The sequence below is a fragment of the Dasypus novemcinctus genome, chromosome 9, assembly GCF_030445035.2.
Source record: "Dasypus novemcinctus isolate mDasNov1 chromosome 9, mDasNov1.1.hap2, whole genome shotgun sequence".
NCBI classification, from domain to species: domain Eukaryota; kingdom Metazoa; phylum Chordata; class Mammalia; order Cingulata; family Dasypodidae; genus Dasypus; species Dasypus novemcinctus.
In genome coordinates, this window is record NC_080681.1 from 120,976,251 (window position 1) to 121,000,083 (window position 23,833).

Here is a 23,833-nt window from a genome sequence, read left to right on the forward strand (position 1 = left end):
AACATGTTTTTAATGACAATTCTAGGATAAAAGTCAGCGGTATAATCTGGCACCCGTGTGCTTTCCCTGAAAACCCCTTTCTCGCAAAGTGATGATTCTAATGTTCATATCGCCAGGAAGACCCAGCTGACAATGGAGGGTATGTCTGAGAAACATCTGCCAGATCCCCTAATGACTGCTTCCTCATGTCACTGAGAAAGGCCCTAGTCACGTGCTTCCTTCTACATTCACTGAAAAGATTTAACCTACAAACGGGTGGAGATACATGGTTTTCATTTTTAGAGTCAAAATTCATTCATGCCAACATCTTTTCCTAGTTCGTATGAATCTGCAGTGTTTCATGGGATCTATTTTACTGACTTCATTTTGATGCCAGTTGTCAGCTTCCCCTGGCTCTGGCTTCAATGTATACACCCCACTGGGGAGGCGATCCTGTTTTAGTGTATAACACCATTCCTCCCTTGTAGTTTTTGGCAAACATCATTCTATTGAAAATCAATTTCGCAAGGACCAGAGATGGTTCTCCTTGAGTGGGGATAGGGGAGAAAGAAAAGCACAACATACAATAATTTATAATCTTACTTAATTTTTGACCAAAAACAAAACTAGCCCAAAGGACTAAAAACTGGGCATGTATTGATTACAAATGCTAAACTAGAGTTATCCATCATTCATTCAACAAATATTTATTGAATGTCTCTCTGTGCCAGGCACATACATGCTAAGTGTTCTGCAGTGAACAGAACAGAAAACAATGCAGCCCTCATGGGGCTACCATTCTAGTAGATTCTGCACGATGCGCTGCTAGACCTAAGGAGTGACTCTCCAGTTCTCCTATCTAAAGGCCAACAGTTTCATTGACAAAGCGGTATAAAGGGAGCCATGGCACCAAATCCCCACTCCAAGAGGGCAGGGATATAAAGTCTTCCCTGGAGTGAAGCTGGATGGGTATTCTGGGTATTAGGGTGATGGCTGGAGTGAAGGCAAGATTGGAACAGTAGACTCTATTAATGCAATATACCTCTGTTATGAAGAGACCTTCCATTAACACTGAAGGGGGTTTGGATTGAACAAAACAGATCTGGGAAGATGCCATTCTATTTAGCAAGCAACAAATGAATTCCGAATTTGATTTTTGATATCTCCATTCAAATACTGCTACAAAAGTATGAGATGAGGCCAACCTCACACTGCTAATGGAGGCTAGTCTGAGGGCTAACTTCTATTCCTAACACTTGTCTACTGGCAAACACATTCACAGTCCTCAGAAACCTCCCTAGCTTGCCTTACTCTAAAGGAGATAAATAAGCATTAAAAGAAGCTAATCTAGTACTGTGTTACTCACCAAGCATACCTAATTGCTGTCTTGGGCTGGGGGTTCTAATATCTATTCAAGTGACAGAATACTCTAAGCTATACGAGATCTATATGCAGATCATCCTAAGACAGTGATATATTTAATTCTACCATATCTACTAGGAATAATTTCACTACCTGAAAATATGACTCTATCCCAGTTATATGACGCTCCACATTCACAGATCAACAAAGGAATCTTAAGAAACTCATGTTTCCAAAATTTTCAATTATTAGTTTTTTGCTATTTGTTTCTCTGTTTTGTTCTAGCATTCTGCAGCAAACAACAGAACACCAAAATTTAAGGAAACTTTACCGGGAAAATAAAAACCCTTAAAACTGACATTTTATCCATTGTCTTCCCTCTTTGAACTAACTGGACAGAGACTGCCATTTCTTAGAAACAAAATACCAAGGTCCCAATGCGGAACACAGTTTGAGAACCATTGCTTTGAGAAAAAGGTTGTTTGCAAGGAGTTATGCCTAAACCTAGAAAACATTTGGGGCAAGGACTTCTTTGACCAGTTCCAAGGTCTAAGAGTCATGATGATACCTCTTAGACTCAAAGAGAGAAGACTACTCAGCAGACCAGAAGAGCTGCTTTCTCACAGCTTCAACTTACAATTCATCTTGTATGTTGTCTGTTAGCTTGAAGAGCTGTTCCTGTCCTTCTGCCTGGCTCTCAGAATAGCGGGGAAGCAACCCCTGGGGCCCGGTGCAGCAACGTGGTTTCCGTACCCTCTGTGCCTGAGTCCTGGGAGGGGGGGGGGGACACAAATGGGAAAAAAGGCAAAGAGGTTACGTGTCAAGGCTAAAGGATTTCTCTTCTTCACCTAAGATAAAAGCACCACATATACAAGACATACTCTAAATTTAGTGATCAGTATTAAACTATAGCATCAACCGTGAGTGTACTATAAGATAGTGGTTAAAGCCTCCAAGGTGGAATTAGAATCTTGCCTCTGCTTTTCTAACTTTGTGATCATGGGCAAGTCAGTCAACCTCTTTACCCCTCACTTCCAGTCTTTTCTGTAAATGGGGATGATGATACTTATCTTCATAGGAATGATGTAAAGATCAAATATAATTATGCCTTTCAAGCCTGTGGTTAACAGAATGTGGGTGATCCACCAATGGGAACTCTTTTGCTATCATTACTAGACTTCCACTTGGTCACACCCTATTTCTCTAGGCATCTCTTCAGCAATACCATCTCTGGATTTACAAGGGGTCAGTAAAAAGAGTAAGATACCTCAGGCATTTAGTAAGAATACACCCAACTTCTAGGATACTGTGAATCAGAGCTCAGTTGCAGGAAGGGATGCAGTAACCACGTGAGGGAGAGGGAGAAGGTCTCCATGGACTGATCCCAGGCCATAGTCTGGGATCCCACAGTATCTCTAACTCATGCCACTCAGCTATTCGTTGTCAAAAGGAATCTGCTTTGCTATGGCCTTCAGAGTAGGTCGATGTTGTCTTTTTCCACAAACTATATACAGGATAATTGATAAGTACTTTTTGGTGTTTTCCTAGAAACAGGAGTCCATATTTGTCTTGGAAAGGCTGTGCATATTTCAGATGACTGATAAGAGTGTGCTGGGTCTCTCCTCGGCCTTGTACTTGCTGTACTTTTTATTATTTGTTCCTGGAACCCACTGAAGCAAAACACCCCTCTCTAGACCTATCAAGTAAGAGAGGAAGAGGCTTACCCTCTGACTCAGCACTTCAGAACCATGTACTAACAGCAGTGTAGAGACTTAGTTGCAAGGGCAAAAGGTACACTGGCAGCCAAATCAGGGTAGTAATATTGACAGTAACAGCCTGAGACTTGCTACAAGCCATGCAATAGGTTAGCTGCGATAATTGCAAAGCACTCCTGGGCCCAGGCCAATACTCTGCTCATCAGGCCATGATAATGGATCCATACTTGGGTGATGTTCGACTTATGCTGGAAAGCCAGAAATCCAGCAGTCATTTTTCCAAAAGTTCACTTACTACTAATTATGCTACTATTAACTGTGCTCTTCAATAGTGATGTAAAGAGACCATAATGAAGTTTCAATGATCTATACTATGAGAATAGGTAAAAAAATAATTTTATCTGTAACATCTACTCATTCATACCCCCTATGCCTAGTCTCAATTCCTTCTTCAAAATTTAGGTCTAATATTGACTATTTAGAGTCCAAATATTGATTGGATGTAGGGAGGGCAGTGTAGGGAGCCACTGTTAACCCATCAGTGGAGAGGCCTGACAACTGGTTTTTTAAGGTTGGACCCATTACAAGTAAGGGAAGCTAAAGGGCAAGGAGCTTGGTGTACTCGTCCAGGTAGTGGAGCCCATGTTCTTGCCTCCTTGTCTAGAGTGTGAAACATCTGTTGTCTTTCCAAAGAGTTACTAGGACAGGCTAATAAAGTGCCCTTTCTCCAAGGTTGTCCTCCTACTGTCACCCAAGAGTCCTGGAAGAGGTTCAGGTTATCATGACAAATGTGAACCAGAATCCCATCTTCCCAAAAGAAAGGTCAAGGGAATGTCTGTCTAGTCCACTGATCAAAGCAAAGGAATGGACATGAAAGCAATGTCATGAAATCAACATGTATTAGCACATGTATTTTTCCTTAGAAGAAATAAACTTTGTATTAAACCTTAAAGCTGAGGAAAGTAGGAGAAAACTTACTATGGGTCCTAAACTCCTCTGATGAGATCCAAGAAGGCCAGATGGGCCACAGAGGGACAGCTTGTTTCTGGATCTGAGCTTTTGGAAACTACATCTCATAACAACTATGGAATAAGATAGTTGCTGACTCCACTCTGAGAGTATAAGTAAACATGCCCAACATTACCACGTTATCAAATATCTTTTGTGTGCATACCACTATGTCCTGACTCAGTGGCTTTCCTGGAATTTTGGTGATCTAACCTCCCCCTTCACTCCCAAAACATTATCTTCTAACCTGCAAACCAAAAACTCACCCGAATATCAGAAAACGAGAAAGCAGAGTAACTTTTTAGGGGTATATGGTATCTATTTGTTGCTTTTTTTTCTTATCTATCTCCCCAACAGGCTGCAAACTATCTTCCCATTTCCAAGGTCCTCATTTTGTAATCAACCAAATACCAAAGTCAGTGTTCAGACACTGCTGACTAGGCACTAAGTGTGGCACTCAAGGCTCATTTCACCTATCGACACAGAAGAAAATAAAGAAAATTAAACTTCACTGTGAAAGGAAATAGTTTCCCTCATAGGTATAAATATACGCATTATGATTTAGAGTCACTCTTAGTAGAAGCAGAAGATGGATGAAAGGAATTCTTCCCACATTCCCCTATCACCTGATTATTGTTGGTACCTAGAAAACTATACTTTCTTCTCTAAAACTCAACTAAAATTTTAACTTTAGGTCCAAATTGGGAGTGATAGAGGGAGGGTTTAGAGTCATGGCATATGAACAAATTAGTTTCAAACTTTTTAGTCATCAAAGCATTATAAATGACAAATGGCAATAAGCTATTTTTTTCCCAAGTCTCCTAAGTTGGCAAAAACTTTAAAAGAGATATTGTTCAGTGCAGGCCATGGTGTTGATGAGACTGTTCTCATGACATATTGCTGATGGCACTATACATTCAAATAACCCTTTTGAAGCCAACTATGACTATATGAAACAGCAATCCTAAATTTGTTTATATTCTGTGGTTCAGTTATATAGTCTTCTAAGAGTTTTAAGTGATGTTTCTTAAGTCACTTTCATGTATGTCCCAGTGAGCCTATGAGCACGTGGAGGGAAAGGAATCTATTCCCTTTTTTTTTTTTTAAACACTTAATTTTGGAGGCCTGGAATTAGACTTGTCATAATTTTTGGTCTGGGGCATACTATCATCATTGGCTTATTATTTATTTATCTGTGAGACAACAACCCCCAGTCTGAAAACTCCATTGTTGACCATAACTTAAGTTTCTCTGTGTGGTTCTCCACCACTCCAGCCACCTATCCTTCCTCTATCTAAGACAGCCATGATTCTGAATCTTGTACTTCTCATGCCCTTGCTTTTGGTTTACACCATATTCATATACCATATTTCAAAGTATGCTGTGGTACATTCTTGTTATGTTCTTTGGCTTTACTTATTGGGGGCTTTAGAAAAAGTATTGCAGCATTTTAAAATCTTTGGTGACTTAATTTTTTCTCAAAGTCCTATTGCTAAGATTCAGCTATTCTTTAGTGTGCAGCTCTAATTAAATTTATTTTCTGCTGTTTTAATCACATTCCATTGTATGAATATACCATACGTTATCCAACTTCCTGTTGATGGCACGAAGATTATTTATGGGTTTTGTTATTACAAACAATGCTGCTGTATGAACATCCCTGTATATGCCGCTTGGCAAACATGTACAAGAGTATTTTTGGGTATGTATCTAGGAGGTATTGGCTGGCTCACAGGGTACAAATGACAACAAGACAATTCAAATGGTTTTCAAAGGGGCTATACCAATTTACACTCCCACCAACAATGCATTAAAGAGATCCCAGTAATCTATATCCTTTTTCAACACTTGTATTGTCCAATACATAGCACTGTCCAATACATAGCACAAACCATGTATTGCTATTGAGCACTTTAAATGTGGCCAGTGTGGCCAAAGAACTGAATTTTAAATTCAAATTAATTTAAATTTAAGTTGCATATTGGACAGCATTGGCTAGATATTTTAATTTTTCTTGCTCAAATGGGTATAAAATGGTATCTTCCTGTTTTCTCATTCCCATTTTCCCCTTTCAACCTAAAGGATAATGGAGTCCAGTTTAAAAAATGGAGCACGAAGATCAGTTTCCAAGCCATTCTTTTCCACCATTGTTGTATGGTCCTTGTCCCATACACTGGCAACCCCTGGTTCCTTGCTCCTTTTCTAATGATCCCTTTACCGCCATATGTCCTGCTTCATAGGCAGAGTCTTGGTACTACCACCCTTGGGGAAATGGATCATTAAACAAGAGGTGGCAAAACCCCATCCACTTTCCTCTCATTAGTCAACAGCATCTCCCACTAACACTCAACCTAAAAGATAGTTTACAATATGAGTCTGTTTAGTGCATTTGCAGCAATTCCACTTCCACAAACCTTTGCTTAGCCAAAGATCTGTGGTGTATTTAATTGCTGCCAGCTGGGGGTTTGTCAGCCATTTTAAGCCCTCAGCTGCTGTGGTTTATAAATTTCACAGTGTATAGAAAGAAGCAGGCCTTCCAGTCAACCAGCTAATCCAAAATGTCAGCACCAAACGAACTTGAGCTTTGAACTCCATGAAGTGTCAGGGACTCATCATGCAGCAGGGATGACTCTTCTCCCAGGGACACAGTGGCAGCTATCCTGCAGCTATCCACCCAGAGAGACTAAATTTGCATCTGGCCATTGCTATCTGACACATACTGGAGGCCCCCAAACCAAAGATCAGGGTCATGAACACAATCCATGTCATTTTCTTTAAGCAACAATAAATCCAAACAAGGTGACATAAGGAGAGGTAACCAATTCTGCTTGGGTGGTCCTGCTTCTCAGCCTGAGGGTCAGCAGTTGCTCAGCCATTATCTGTTCTTAGCTTATCTAAGGAGGAGCCATGTCATAGTTACCTTGGCTAAAGACAGATGTTATGAGCACACACATATAACCCTGTACAGCTCAAGTTAAGATACTAGTTAGTTGAGAAATCTGTCATGATCAATGTCTGTCAACCAAGTTGGATGTTCAAAAACAATCAGTAGGGAAACGGATTTGGCTCAACCGACAGAGTGTCTGCCTACCACATAGGAGGTTCAGGGTTCAAACCCCAGGCCTCCTGACCCGTGTGGTGAGCTGGCCCATGCGCAGTGCTGATGCGTGCAAGGAGTGCCGTGCCATGCAGGGGTGTCCCCCATGTAGGGGAGCCCCACGTGCAAGGAGTGCGTCCCTCAAGGAGAGCCGCCCTGCACAAAGAAAGCGCAGCCTGCCCAGGAGTGGCGCCACACACAGAGAACTGATGCAGCAAGATGATGCAACAAAAAGAGGCACAGATTCCCTGACAAAAATGCAAGCGGACAAAGAAGAACACACAGCAAATGGACAGGGAGAGAAGACAACAGGAGAGGGGGAAGGGGATAAAAATAAATCTTTAGACTAAACCAAACCAAAAAACAACAACAAAAACAATCATAAAATGAGTAGAAACTGTGTGTGTAAAACATGTGACTTTCTACCACAACAGAATGATTATTCAACTGATGCCTGTCATCTTCCTTTCTGAGGGGCTATGTGAATTGACCCCAACAAAGTGATGGATTATGTTTGCATTTATTTCATGTGTGTTTTATTTAAATATCTTACCAATATATCTACTGTGCTCAACTAAACACAAACAATTAAGATGAGGCCAGAAAGTCAACCGAGACCATCTCCTCAAATACTGACTGTGAATGGATAATAGCTACCACAAGATACCAGGTTCTTGATTGAATGGTTCAATCAAACATCTGTCTGTTCTCTAAAAGGAACCCAACAGTCTTTCTAAACAGTACCCTCAGCACCGGAGTGAATGAATTAGTTAAAACTTCCTTTGATTTCTACTGCAGTACAGTGCAGGGAGCTCAGGAAGCCAGCCGTGGCATCTGCTGCAACTGATCTTTGACCAGAAGCCCTCTTCCTCTCGGCTGCATGCACCTACTTCCAGAGATGTGGAAGAGCATTTCTTCTCCATGAGCAGATTTTACTCCTTTCAGTGTAAATTGTAATCTGAGAAGACAAAGTGATCTTCTCTGCTAGAGGATAAAATACTCTAAAAACTACATTGGCTAGTTCAGTTTGCATTAGAAATTCTTCTCCAAAGTTCCCTGACAAACAGAAATACACCTTCTAGAACCTAATCAAAGATAGTAGTCAACCCATAGGTTTAATAATAACTACTGAACTCTAGCCATGTTAAATCTTGAACCAAGAAAATTGTCCCAAACATCTTCTGGGACAATTTGGATTTTGAACACATTAAAGAATAGGTTGGGCAGAAAGAAACCCCGTGTCAGTAGAAGTTGGTTCCTAAATGAAATTACTAACTGAGGAGCTAAAACTAAGGTAGGTAGAAAAATGAGCCTGCAGAGCCTTGTGAATGGCCCCCACCCCACTGAGTAAACGTTTCTTGAGCTGTCATACGCACTGGCCAGAGCCAGGTCTTTAGGAACACAAGGATGACTCAAGTTTCCAGGGAGCTTACTGGAGTTTAACGGAGGAGATAAACAGAAACAGTTAATTATAACGCAGCGGGGGAACACTCTGACAGAGGTAGGGGATATAATGGCTGAGAGAATAGGCTCTGGAGCCAAGCTGCCTGGTTTTGAATCCCAGTTTCATTTACAAACTGTGACCTTTGATAAGTTAGGTAACCCTTGAGCCTGGGTTTCTTCATCTATTAAATGGGGATAATAAAGGAGCTGTTGTAAGGAAGAAATAAGTCAATACATGCAGAGTATTTAGGACAGTGCCTGGTACATAACAGGCATGCAATAAGTGCTGCCTATACTTGTGATTAGTGCACCTATGGATGGTGCCATGGGTGCATGAGAGGGCCCTTAATCTGGCCTAAGTGGCTGGAGCCCAAGATGGGCTAGAATGCAGCATCCAATCTGCTCACTTCCTTTTCCTACTGGGGAGGCTCAATGCTTCAAATGTATTTTCCCTTTCCTTTTGCTTTCTTGCTAACCTTCTACTTATCTCTCCCCAGATTACAGAAGTCATATGTGCAACCAACCCATAAAATCCCACATTGTATTGCTGCAACTGAAAATGTGGGTAAACTGTTGATTCATGAAATCATTAGAAATTATATGAATACTGTTGTTAAGCTTTTAGTAGTTTGACATCCATCAGTAGGGATGACATTTCCTGGGCTAGGCATTCTCCCGTCAGTGGGATTCACACCTCACTTGTTTATTAGGGGTCAAGGCTTTCCATAATCTAACATATGTTTTGGGGACCCCATGACATTGCAACTGTGACAGCTGGTAGGACTAATGTCATCAGATATGCCTACTGGGATTTAAACTCTAAGAACAAAAACATTTCAGAGGTTTTTTCCTAGTCAATTGCCTCAGGGGTGCGGCTACCTGCTAATTATGCTGCGGAGAGGGGCAAGAAAAGGTGGTCCATGACAAACTCATTTCATAGAGAATTCCAATCAAGTGGATAACACTATAGTGAGATGACATCCTAATGGCCTTGGATTTCCTCCAATGCCATAACTTTTGCATTCATTCTGGGGTTGCTTAGATTTTAAAATAAAGCAGGTAACTTAAAAAGTGGTTTATGACTTCCATCATCATAAGAATGAGGCATGTTACAAATGTTTAAGCTTCATTTGTGTTCTGAGCACTACATTCTGAATCAGAGAGTGGAGTAATTATAGGAATATCTAAAGCCATAGTCAAACTCCTTGCTAACTTGTCATATCTAATGCCAATCCCAAGGTATTTCACATGAGCCAAAATACACAATTAGGTAAATTTGATTTTGTGGCTATTAGGTACAAATACCTATGTTAACAAGCTGGTTAGACTAACTAAATCAGAAATTTTCAGATTTATCTCTGACAAATTAGGACAATTTCTTTAAATGTCTATATTATCTATCTCTTTCCCAAAGCTGACCTCTTTCAAGAGAAGAGGTGAAATTTAGGAATATGGTATTGTAGAGAAGAAAACAGGGCTTTGGAAAAGGACAGTCAAGCTAAAATCCCAGTCCAGATGTTTATTAGTTGAGTGACCCTGAAGATGTTACTAGATTGCCCAGAGCCTCAGTTTCCTTATCAATAAAGTGGGAACAATAATACTTACTGGGCTGACTGTTGAGGTGAAATATGAAAAATATATACCATGGTGCCTGGCACATAATAGGCACTCATAAAAGTAACATGTCTCCCTCCCAACCACCTTTATTCAGAATCACTGAGTTGTCTGGTCAGTTTAAAATACTGAAATGCAAAACTATGGGATTTAAAATTTTATCATGGCTGAGCACTAGGGGGACATAATTTGCTTAATATGTAAGAATGGTTTTTATAAAGAGCACATCAAATGTTTGGTTGCATACATGTTTTCTATATGAACTAGCACTTAAAGCGTTTAATCATCTAATCTATCCCATCCATATCTTATGTGTTTAAAAAACCTTTTTTAAGGAGTTGGAGCTAATCAACCTAGCCATTCAAAACCAATTTCTTAGACCAAATACCAAATTCTTAGAATTGAAATTAATAAAGAATACTGCCATGAATCAAATTTACTGTAGCAGGGCTTACAAAAACATTTAGTATGTGTTCACCAGTTTTAACAAATGTACCACACTAATGGAAGGATGTTGTTAATATGGGAAAATAGGGGAGGGGATGGGAGTGGGGCATATGGGAATCCCCTATATTTTTTATGTAACATTTATGTAATCTATTTATCTTTAAAAAAAAACTGTATATTTTTAAAAAGCACTTCAGTGGTAAAGATAACCTTAATACATCTATACAACTGATAAAAATGGAGCTGCCCTAACTGCAGTGGGGGAGGAGCATCAACTCCACCCCTACTTGGGAGGCCCCATGGCACCTCTCCAGCGCCCTGAAGGTCCTCCTTTGATGACCAAAGTCAAGTAAGTTGATGATGCTCCACCCATCAAGGGGCCCTCTTTATAACTTTTTGGTTTGTTCTTTCAAGACTATCCTTTTGCTCAGTCTGGATATTTTATACATTCTTTTAGAATCAAATAGCAAGAGTCTGATGGAGGGTGAGGTAGAAAAGAAGAGAACAGAAGGGGAAGTGGACTTGGCCCAATGGATAGGGTATCCGCCTACCATATGGGAGGTCTGCGGTTCAAACCCCAGGCCTCCTTGACCTGTGTGGAGCTGGCCCATGCGCAGTGCTGATGCACGCAAGGAGTGCCGTGCCACGCAGGGGTGTCCCCCGCATAGCGGAGCCCCATGAGCAAGGAGTGCGGCCTGTAGGGAGAGCCACCCGGCGCGAAAGAAGGTGCAGCCTGCCCAAGAATGGCACCGCACACACGGAGAGCTGACACAACAAGATGATGCAACAAAAAGAAACAGAGATTCCCGGTGCTGCTGATAAGCATAGAAGCGGTCACAGAAGAACACACAGCAAATATGGACACAGAGAGCAGACAACTGGGGGGGGGGGGGGAAGGGGAGAGAAATAAATAAAAATAAATCTTAAAAAAAAAAAGAGAGAACAGAAGAAGATGCTTTGAAAAGTCACAATAACACTGATGAAAAACTTTAATGGTAATGGAAGTTTATGGAACCCAGTCACGGGTTCAACAGATCTGTTTCAGGTTCTGCCGTTAGACTTTAGGTGGTGGCCGTGGTGATGATGGTTGCGGTGAAACTGAAACCCAGAAGAGTCACAGGACCAGTAAGTGATACTCCATCTTTCCCATCACCACCTTTTCCATGGGAGAGGGCTCTTGCTCTAAAACCAAGCCATGGCCTGGGAATCACAGTTAAGTATTGAGGGGAAACTACATGGAGCCTGGGAACTTTGTCTTTTCCACCCATTGCAGCCTAGCAAGCAGGACAGTGCCTGACATGTGGCGGGGCTCAAGCCTGTGTTCAAGGACAGACCAAAGGCCATAGGCAGTGAGACCTTGTAGCAGAAGAGCCAAAGCTAAGGGAGTGGGAAGGGGCAGCCTGCAGTGGAACTCCTTTCAGTCTGAGCCAAAGGAAGGTTGGGAGTTCGTAACAACCCAGGAACCCCTGGAGCACAGGAATGCTGATCATTCCATCCTGTGGGGACACTAGGAGTTACTGGCCTGGATCACAGTCTCCTAAAGGGCAACTGGATAGCTGCCTGGTGGCCTCAGGGGGATTGTACACCACCTACAATTTTCCAGGAAGGAAACGAACAGTGGGGCTTGGAAATCTGGAAACTGCTCAGGGGTCTGGCTCCCTGGCAGTTGTCAAATCCAGTCTTGCAACTCAGCACTCAGCACTTAAATGGTGCTCAGACCAAGATACTCAATTCTCAGCACTAGCTCAAATCCCAAGGAGAGCTCTCTTCAAAGGATTTTTAATTGGATGGCATTCATTATCTCCAGCTCAAAATTTAGGTTCTTTTGTCCTAGAAACTTAATTGACCAATCATTATTTGTCCACAGATTTAACCTACGGCTGTGCTTTCTCAGAGGCCAGGGTCACCTCTACCCAAAACTGCACTTTTAGAAATAAGAGATGGCTGGCTCTTGCTACAGAGCCTGGGTATAAGCTCACAGCAGGAATAAGACAAGGACAATATTCATGTTTTTGAATGGGGACTGGTTCAATAGTGTCCTTTCTTTTTAGGCAGGAAGGAAGCAGGACACAGGCTGGCACAGTTTGGGCATACCCTCTGGTGCCTCTACAAGGGACACATTTCTGCTTGGTGCCATGATGTTCAACCTGGTAACAAAAGATTATTCTTAATTTGGTGATAAGAAGGTCAAGCTGCCTTTTAATTAAGTGCCTCCAGTGTTAACTTGAATTGGACTGATTGTCATAGTCCATCAACCCTTGGCAAACTGGTTTGTTTGGTCTGGACAGCAAACAACATTCCACACTACTGGATTTTTTTTCTCTCAGATCCCCTGCGGCCCTATCACCACCTCCCACCCCACCCCCCCCAAAAAAAAAACCTTTTTAAAAATTACAATCTGTTCTGCTGTCTCAAGTTACATTCTGTAAATAATAAGCAACACTGATGAAATACAAAAAGCTGAAAATTTGTAAAGCAGAAAGATCTGCAGTATGTCCCACATCTGTGTCACATTAAACATGCACTCAATGGATTTGCTGATTCCTGTCTAATCTGCACACAGGGGGAACGTGGCCAGCAGAGCTCTTGTGCCACAGGCCACAAGCAGGCTGAGGACCATTAGATGCAGGCAAGGAGGGACAGGAATTGGCACCATGAGGTGGAGGTACCAAGCTCACTATAGAGATGACACTTGGCTGCCCAGCCTGCCTGTGTCTCAGTACACATGCAACACAAACCATTGGGTCACGCTGTGGTTAGGTCATGAGAGAAGTACTACTCAGAATCCTCCTTGCTGAAGTTGGGCCCAAGGCGGTTAAACTAAATAATATGTTTTAATGACAAAATGTCTCATTTGAAGGAGTTGGCTCCCATACATTAACATGGTTACAAAATAAAAATAGAATTGAAAGAAACTAATTAAAGTCCATTTGGTAAAATGCTCAGAGAGTACTAGAGATGACAGTTGCTAAGCCAGGCAAAATTTGATCCCATCTTTATTTCTTCCAAGCATTTTACATACACACAAACACACACACATTCACGATTCCATCTGAAAAAGAAAAAATTGGCAGCATGTAAGAGAGAAACTGGCATTTTAAAAACTTGTGGCATCACACTGAGTCCCTGACTGATTATAAGGCTCCACGTTGGAAAAAACCTGATTCAGACTCACCAGTCTTCAAGCAAAAGAGCATGTAGGCCTCAGAGGATACTCCATGGAAAAACTTAGACTTTCAACTACCTCAACCAGCTCTATTATATTTGCATTTTCTCATAGAAGAAAAGGCACTAGAACCAAGACTGCTGGGCCACTAAAGTATATGGGATGCCTCTACAGCAGCATTTATGGAGTGCTGACTACATACTGGGCAGTCTAATCCTCACTACTGTCTTATAAGGAAATGCCCTAGTATTCCATATTATGGATGAGAAAACTGTGCCTTAGAGAGATTATGAAGCTTGTCCAAGGCTATATAGCTGGTAAGTGGCAAAGCCAAACCTGATCTTGGGACTTTGTGATTCTCTTGGACTCATAAACTTACTGAACAGCACGACTTTGCTGAGGAAAAGCTCTAAAAGTACATAATCTGAATCCATCACTGTGTTAGACATTCTGGCAATCTTGGAGGGACACCAAGGAAGGCAATAATATGACCTCAAAAAGCTTACAATTAAATTGCAAAGACAAGACTTACATGCCTGATTATGGAAGGACTTAGACCATGACTCCGCAATGGAAGGTTGGGTCTGGTACCCCACACTACAGAGGGCAGGATGGACTTCCTGAGGAAGCCTGTCCTCAAGCTAGACCCTTCCTGAAGGCAGAGCATCATTTCTACTAGTATGCAAAAATATGATCTATTCTGCCAAGTTTTACAATCAGAGCTGGTAGTAAACAAATGCTAAGACATAGAAGGAAACAAATGACAAGCTGTTTAACAGGCACTCCACATAGAATCCAAAAACATCTGATTAAAGCCTCATTCTTAATGCTAAAGCGAGTGACTGAAGAACTATAGGCAGTGACAGCACTTTTAGAAAGTTACGATTCAGACTCTAACTTAGATGAATGGAACTCATCAAGAGACTAATTCAGATTTTATCAATATCTAGAAAAAAGCTATGCACTTACATGGATGAGAACCTGATTATATACCATCTTTTGGAAGGGTTGGGCCTAGACAGGATGAGAAGAAACAAAAACACACTACAAAGGAAGACTTAAACCCTGACCTCAAGGGGATTTAAGATTGGGGCAAAGAATACACAACAGAAGGGGAATTCACAGAGGAAGAAATCCAAATGGTCAACTGAAGTGTGAAAAGATGATTCAATATTCCTAATTCATAAAGAATTAGTAACACCAAGACATTTTTCCCTCTTGGGTTGATAAGAGACTTAAGAATAGCAATGCCTTGTTCTTAGTATTGTAGCTAGCACTTAGCAGCTACTTTGTAACATTTTTGACCAAATTCTGAATAAGTGAATTCCCACAGTTGGCCAGAGTTGGAGAAATGGAACTTCCCTCTCAAACACTATCAGTGGGTGCAAAAATGGTTTCAACCTCCTAGAAGGCAATCTGTAATGTGTTTCAAAATAACAAATGGATATAACCTTAAATCCAGCAATCCTATTTTTAGGAATTTACTGAGAGAATGACACAAGTATGAAAAGATATATGTAGAAACATGTTTATAATAGTAAAAAAATGGAAGCAACTTGAACTTCTATCAGTAGGGACTAACATTATGGTACATATACAGTTTAATATATAGATGTTAAAAATGATAATTAACTTTCGGAATGGAAAGATGTTCTACAGTTATTGTTGAGTGAAAAAAGGGATTAAAGACCAGTATCTGTGCTCACATTCTTGTATATCTGTGCTCACATTCTTGTAAAATAATACATATGCACATATGTGTACTTGTGTGTGCATACACATATATACAGAACTATAGACATATATACAGCGATGTCTGGTGAGTAACCATTATTAATCCTTTGGGTGATGATCAGTACTAGTGAGACTGAGTCCTTTTCATTTTCTTCTTCAAAATGGTAATAACAGTACCTATCACATTGGTTTGCCATGAGGATTAAAGAGATAATTCATGCAATCTTTAGAACAGTGTTTACACACTAAAGTGCTCAAATATTTGCATTTTCAGAGGAGTTTACATTTACATATTGTACAACAGAACTACAAAAAAAAAAAAAAAAAGATGGGCCAGCACTCAGGGATACACCAAAACATCCGAGGATCACTTAAAAAACAAGGCATGAATGGAGGCTTAGTCAAGAACAGCTTTCTTCTAGACAAGGGGAGATCCAACTGGAAAGTCCTCAAGAGGAAGGGGCCAAGAATTGATCTTTACTATCTATGTTACTTCTCACAAGATTGTCCTATCCAAGAGAGTGGTGAAGGGTGCCATGATACTGCTTTGTTAACCTGTGGGTCATCTGCAGGAGGATTCCTTCTAGGCCATGTGACTTACTTTTCAAGACAGGGGAGGGCTTCTGTTGTTTGCAGTAACTGGCAGCTCAGAGCAACATGTCCTGACTCAGGATTGAGAAGTGCTGGGCAGGGCCAAAATGGACCCTGTTACTCATATCATAGCACTCTCCCTCAAGAGCCCTGTGAGGCAAGACATAAATTGCAAATGGGATACTCTAAGAAAGGGTAAAAGCAAAAGCACTCTACCTCCCAGCTTGCCCAAAATTCCCTTCCTGCTAATACGGGGAGAGAGAACATCTGGAACTGGTTTTGAGGCTCCCCAGCTGCAGCACCACTAGAGTGACAGGCCTGTTCGTGTTTCGTTGGAAACTGCATTTCAGGGGCTTATAGACTGTCCTTTCTCATTCTCATCAGGGTGAAGTATAATCTAGAAGACAAGCTGGTTCAGAGACCAAATCAGCTTTCCTTTGAAATGTTCTCCCTTCCCCATCCCCCTGTGAAAGCAAAATTAATGGTCCAGGTGGGGGAAAGGAAAGGAAAGGAAAGAAAGGGAAGGGAAAGCAAGGGAAGGGAAGGGGGAGAAAAGAGGAAGGGAGGGAGGGAGGGAGGGAGGGAGGGAAATAAAAGGACATTGGGTCACCTCAGGTGCACCTATATGCTTTTGTAAAAATCCAATGTACCCCCCTCGGTCAGAGTTGACACTGAACCTTCAGAGCACTTGTCCCATCTATGACATAAAAAACAAGAAGAATGAATCTGTCTGTTGTTGGACTGGAAAAGATGTGTGTTCAAAATGTGCTAGAGCTTGTTGGGAGCCAAGGGGGCAGGAGGAAAGATGCAGGACCCTTCCAGACAGAGGGGTGGCCTAATTAAGCCCTCCTACCCCACTCCTCCGAAATGTTGCCAGCCACTGCTCAGGTCCCACCATGTGCTTTTTCTAACTGTCCTCCCTGGGCACTGGGCTATAGGCCTGCTGGCAGGGCAGACTGGTCAGCAGGCGGTCCCCAGCCCTATTGCCTGTGCCTCACTGCTCATCTGGAAAAAGCAGGTGCATCCAGTGCAGAGGCAACAGCTCCACTTCTTACCATGTTCAACGACGTGCATAAAACCTCTACCCTGGGCTCGCCTGACAACTGAGGGCTTGTTTCTCCTTCTGGACATAGTGACAGAAGGCAGAAAGGGAGGGCAGGCATGTGTGGCTTTCCAATTGGGGTGGAGAGAAGCAGGCAAACTTGGACGAGCTCTGATGTTCACGAGGACGTTTGAATGATGCACGAGGTAAGAGGTGACTCTTTAGCTGCTGGATGAGCATCACTTCCTTTCCAAAGAACTGTTCAGAGTCAAGAATCTGGAACCACACTTTCCCTTGCATGTTACATAAAGCATTGAGAACTTGGTAGCTTTCTCTTTTAGTTTTTGCAATAAGAATTTCTATAAAATCCCAGTTATTGGGTCATCTGGCTACCTCATGGCATCTTTAATCACCGTTAAACTTGGAAAGAGGATGTGGCTCAAGTGATAGGGCTCCCACCTACCATATGGGAGGACCTGGGTTCGATCCCTGGGGCCTCCTGGTGATAAAAAAGAAGAGAAAGCATGCCTGTGCGGCAAGCCAGTGCCCATACAGCAAGCTGAGTGCCCACGTGTTGAGCCAGTGCCCATGCGCTGAGCCAGTGCCAGCGCAAGTGAGTCATGCAGCAAGATGATGATGCAACAAAAGAGAGATGAAGAGGAGAGTCAAGGTGAAGCACAGCAGAAACCAGGAACTGAGGTGGTGCAGCTAACAGGGAACCTCTCTCCACATCAGAGATCCCCAGTATCGAATCCCGGTGAATCCAGAGGAGAAAAAATGAAAAGAGAAGACCAAAAAGAGAAACAGATACAGAAGATCACACAGCGAATGGACACAGACAGCAAAAACAGCAGGGCAGGGGGAGGGGAAGGGGGGCAGAATAAATAAATTTTTTAAATGACTGTTAAACTAACATAAAAACAATTCAAAAGAGCAGAACGTCTTCATACAATGTTAACCACTCCCTGCTCTTTTAGTATTTTTCTCTTCACATCCTAAAAGACCAGCCACAGCATAAGTCTCTGATGCCTAATGAGCTCGAATACATGATGAAGACAACCTTTAAATAGGTGTCTTATTAAAAGTCACACAGTTTGAAGGTCTGCTAAACTCTGGGCTTAGCAATCATTTAATGGAATCCAGATCAGGAGTTAACTCCATCCAGGCACTCACTATCAGAAGCCTATTTCTGGGTATGTGATAAGGCTTTAAAGCATGTTGATCAGAGAAGCATAATCAACACAGATTCCTATAATCCCCAGGCTGACTAGCCAAATATTTAGGCTCTTCTTTTACCTCTAGAACCTTTTCTTCAGGCCCCACAGTACCAAAATAAATGGAAATTATCCTTAGCCACCCAAAGGAGGTTTAAGCGGCATGGTGAGCACATACTACTTGTACAGTGCACTTCCAAGGCTTCCTAACTGTGTACGAGCTAGAGTTCCCAGAGGACCGGTTGGTGAAGACGATCTTGGCTGGATGGCTGAGATGTGATCTAGTTCAAGGTAAGCAAAGACAAGGGTGGAATTATGATGAGAGGACTAGGTAGGAAAGACTTTAAGGGAAGAGAATCCTGTTTTGTGATACTGACCAATTCCGAGAAGAAAGGAGTGAGGACAGGAGGACCAGGGGCAGCACATCTCCTGACGGCAATTCAGCAGCCTGGTTCTCTCTAGGCCCTGGCCTTGAAAGGCTAATGTCTGCCCCATGCTCAGGCCAAAGAAACCTTTGAATGTGAGCCCTTCCCGACTTTCTAGAGATGGTATTCCCCTCATCCTCCCTCTGGGTTAAACTGATGAGGAGAGAAAGAAGTGATAAGCACCCTTCAAGTGGTAGGATCCAAAATTCACAGTACCTTCTCTCCACCCTAAATGTATTAGTATCTTTTCCAAAATCTTCTTGGTTTTAGGCAGATATCCAAGTTCCACCTCTCCTTATCCAAGATTCAAAATCAGTGGGCCTGAGAACTGATAAGATTTAAATCTTGGGGTCTTCTGATAGGAGAGACCAAGAGATGGTCCAGCAGTAGCAGAGAAGTTAGAGGTGTGACTTCTGGAAATCAGATGGCCAGTGTTCAAATTCTGGTTCCCTCTTTTACTACCTTAGAGATCTTAGATAAGTTATGTAACCTCTCAGAGCCTCAACTTTCCCATCTGTAAAATAGGGACAATAACAGCACCCACCTCACTGAGTTGTTGTGAGGATTACATAGTCATGACAGCCATACATGTCTGGTACCTAAAATAGGGTCCAGGCACGTGCCAGTATTCAATGTCTGGAGCATCATCACCCAGAGTCTGAGTCTAGCTAAGCTGCCTTGTTCATTGCTGGCAACAACAGAAAAATGTGTCATACTGGAAGGCATGGACAATGCACACAAAGGCTTCCATTTGGCCTAACGATGTGACTGGCTGATGGACAAGGCTAAAGCACTCCTTACCTAATTTTTTTCCTAGGGTCCTCTGTAGACAGACTTTTCTTTTTCACTATATTTACACCACATCCTTGGTTTGTCTGCTCATTTACTCAACACAGCGTCCAGTATGAGAACAATGCACCCTTTTCTAAATGCCCTCCCTGGTGGAGGGACAGAGCCCTAAAGGGCCGCCTGCTCCTGACAGTCAAAACACCTCTGCAGGGCCCTTCTGTGGGACAGCCTTCCACCTGTCTATGTTAGTATTTAGGCTAAGCTGCGGAAAGCCAGTGCAGAAGAATAGTAACCATTTTAGAGGAGGCTGGGCAGCAGGCAAGGGAAATGAGAGTCATCCTGAGTCTTAGCAGCTTGACAAGAACATGCCACTGTCGGCATCAAACCACCTCTGCCATCACCGCAGCCTCCGAGGGGGCGGCTAGGTTTCCTGTTGTGTCAGCCCCATTTCCTTCAGCAACATTATACTGCAAACAGAGAGCTACTTTGAATAAAGCACTAGGGTGTCCCATTTCTGGCCAGGGGGGAGGCAGACTGCTCTGCTTCTCCAGAGGGAAACATTACCGTGGCTTGACCCTCTCTAGACAGTATTTCTTCCTGTTGCCAGGTCCCAAAATGCTCCGTTTGAAGAAAGAAACGTGCGGGCTTTTCTTTATGACCTTGGATGGGCAAGTTCTGAATGGCAGCTGGGTCTATTACAGGCAGTGTGAGAGGGTTAAACAGGACGGCCTCAACTCTTTATAAACTTTTGCCCTGTGGCTATGTACTCATTGGCGGCAGTACAAGACTCAAGCTGTATTACACGCCTTAACAATATGGTTCAACTGTCGGTCAGGCCTGGGCCTGGCACCAGGCCAGACCGCAATCAATGGGACACAGAACCTCCCCCTTTCAGATCATCACGAAGGCTCATATTATCTCCTTTTCGTCGTGCTGGTTAAATTTATGGAGCAGAACCCTGAAGCCGCATTCCTCTGCCTGGGCCGGCCCACGCGGCCCTCCCTCCCTTTGTTCGGTACTGTAAGAGAGCCGTGCTTCCGAGGACTGCAGGGTTGTTAGTTCAGGCACTGACTGTTTGCTCATGACTGAAATGAAAAGAGTTCAGTGGAAGGGCAAAAGGACAGCCCAAGTGTAAAACCCCATCCCAGCAGGCCCTGGGCCCCTTTATATAGGCCCCGGGCTGCTCCTGAATCTAAGTTTTCACTTTGTTCTCAACAAAGCAGAATCTTCAGTCTGATCCTGGGCATACTTTCTCTGAAACAGCAATCGAGGACTTCTGCAGTGCTTCTCCCTGTGAACCCACATTGTCCAAGGTGCCACGGAAGATAAGCTGCCCTCAATATACCTAGGTTGTTACAAGAAGCCATATTTTCTATAGCCATCTTCAAAGTCTTCCCAGGATCCACAGGAGATGGGAATGCAAGCACTCACTATTTCCATTTTTAATACAGGAAAAAATTATACTTATTTGTCAGGCCTTGGCTAAAAGGGTGGGATATGAGAGTACTGTGAGTGAATGCACATGTGTGTGTGCATGTGTGTATACATGGGAAGGGAGTGTTAATCAGGGATTCGGTTTTAGGGAATCAAACAGTTGAAAGTCTCATGCAATAGACCCACTAGAATCTACTCATCTGTTCTGGTCCTTAATCTTCAATAGCTCTGATTAATATACAAATGGTTAAATAATCAGCTTACATGAATATGATGATTTTAGTTTTCAAGTTTCAACCCAAGAGGAGAGTGCTCTGAAAAAGCTCTAGAGTTTTGCAGCTACCTTCCAGAGGAGGCCATTTAATGGCTGGGCAGGAAGCCATCCCAGAATGGGATCCAGGCTCTCTCCATGTGATGAGCTGCAATCATGTCATCTTTTGTGCCTCAGTGGATCTACCCATAAAACAAAGCTATTGGGTTGAATTTGGGAAGTCTGAAATGGCTACTAGAACTTGTCTAACCACAGCGCAAGCTTAACAGAGAAGGAAGAAGAGGAACAGCAAAGGAAAAAAAAAAAAAAGGACTGAAGACATGATGAGAGGACTAGGTAGGAAAACCTTTGAGGGAAGAGTCACTACTGACTTTATAGGTGCTTTCCAGCCAGTTTTGTCTTTTCAGTCATTTTTATAAGATACTAGAGATTAGGTCCAAGTTTGCTTAAAAACAAAATACAACAAAACAGAGGAATCCCATACCTGCAAAATATGCACAGAGGCATTTTTCAATTCTAGGCAGAGGCAGACTTTTTTGATGAAGTCTCATGAAGCCAGCGGTCTGTTTCAAATCAGGCCCTGGTTGAATCCAGAAGTAAAAAGCCCTATATCCTTATTCAAAGAAAATCCATATTATTTCTGAATGGAAACTATAAATACATTCTGGCATTTTCCTCACAAAATTCACTTGTCCACTATGCTGAAGTTTAGAGACTGGTTAATGAATGTGCCAAACCAAAGCCTAAAACTTTGTTTTTTTTAGAAAGGTGATGGGTGCCATGGAACGAATAGATCATGGAAAACTGTCTCTGGCTATTTAGAATCCCTCCTCTCCATGGTAATTATTCTTCTCTTCTTTTGTATATTATTTGTTCTGGCTTGTTAAAAATACAGATTATAGACAACCACTTAAGCCAGGAAAGAAGAGGCAAAAAAAACTTACATAGGCTAATTTAGGAAAGTTTCAAGAAAAATGTGCAATCCTTCCAACCTATTTCTAGTTATTCATATAAAAGTTCAGGGTTCAAGTATGTCTTTAGTCATAATAATACTGCGCATCGTCAGGAACAATACATAAAGCACCTGCGCACATCACCACACAGTTTACATTAATACACGTAAGAGTCCAGTCTTCACTGGGTGTTAGGTGTGTAACATGGACCCCTAAGGACCTAGTTTGGCCAATCATAGGCCCAAATGCACCAAGATTCCCTGATAAATTAAAATGTGAAAAACTGGACCCATCCCTGAGGATAAAACTCCAGTATAGGCCAAGAAAGACTGAACATTTATAAATAGTCACCTGGATGTCCCTACTGCTTATTCCCCTCTTCCGATCCCAGGATTTCTTCTCCCCCTAGCTCCCCCCCCCCCACCTTTTTTTTGGTCAGAGGTTATAATAGGTATTCACTGTAGTATTATTTATATTGTATGATAGAAAAATAGTCTTAAAAGGTGAAAGAAAAATATCTTTGCCTTCAGAGACATAAGATACATACATATGTGTATATACACTTATACAGGGTACTAATGTGTTAAAGAGAACATGAAGTAGGGATGGGGGTTGGAAAGTATACAAAGAGTTTCCTTTTTTTTTCCTCTGTGTCTTGTCATAGCCAAATGCCTTACCCTTAGAAAACATTCAACAACTCCTGAATGAATAAATGATCTCTCCTACTGCATCCTTCCATATACCGTGACCAGAAGCCATACTAGATAACAGAGCACTCTTAAAAGAACCATGGACTCCTCTTTTACCTCCATGTTGTTCCCAAACCCTGAAATATCCTTCCCCTCATTCTATGTCCATACATCAATCAGAGCTGAAATCAAATGCCATCACTTCTGAGAGTGTCTTTCTGATCTATCAAATAGAATAAACAGCTTTTTCTTTACCCTCTCCATAGGCTACTGTCAGAATCTTTATTTGCATTTTCTTTGGTCATAAAAAGATCACTTTTATGACCATATTCCAGGGAGGTATAATCATAAGTAAATAAAGAGGCTAGGCTCTGAAAATCCAGGGACACAAGTTGCTTACAAATAAGATGCAGCAAGCAGCTGAAATACATGGCAAGAGCTGCCACCAGAAGACTCACTGCTATGCACTCTTCTCTCCTGGATATTTTGTGAATTGCCTTCTCTGTGTATTTCCGGCACCATTTAGCATCGTGGGCCATGTGAAGAAGTATTAGTTTGATAATGGGAACTAAAAGGAAAAAAAGTTTTAGAATTTACTTTTTTCACATCACACACATCCATTCTTGGTGCAAAATGGTCTCTGTAGAGTTTGCTGATTTCTTAGCCAGCAGCTAACAGAAACTGTGACTATACAGGCATCTCTACATTGACTGAGCATGTGGGAAGTCGTCCATTTTATAACAGGCTCCCTGAAAGTTCTATTTTATGAAGCTGGGCCTGACACACTTTATTCATCTGCTCTATTCTAATATGTCTGGGGCCATTTTTTTTTTAAGATTTATTTTTGAAATTTATTTCTC

At 42.1% G+C, this 23,833-nt stretch overlaps 1 protein-coding gene across 6 annotated transcripts in view; it reads right to left on the reverse strand.

Moving 5' to 3' along the window:
* The window catches only part of VPS13D (vacuolar protein sorting 13 homolog D), a 311,480-nt gene that overhangs the window by 36,135 nt on the left and 251,512 nt on the right, over positions 1-23,833 (reverse strand). For all 6 annotated transcript variants that reach the window (XR_009187313.2, XR_009187314.2, XR_009187312.2 and 3 more), the window contains one exon: positions 1,979-2,110. Coding sequence is in view for 2 of the 6 variants with exons in the window: in XM_058304369.2 (XP_058160352.1) it covers positions 1,979-2,110 (132 nt within the window). In the remaining 4 variants the exon portion in view is untranslated. The remainder of the gene's footprint in view (positions 1-1,978; positions 2,111-23,833) is intronic.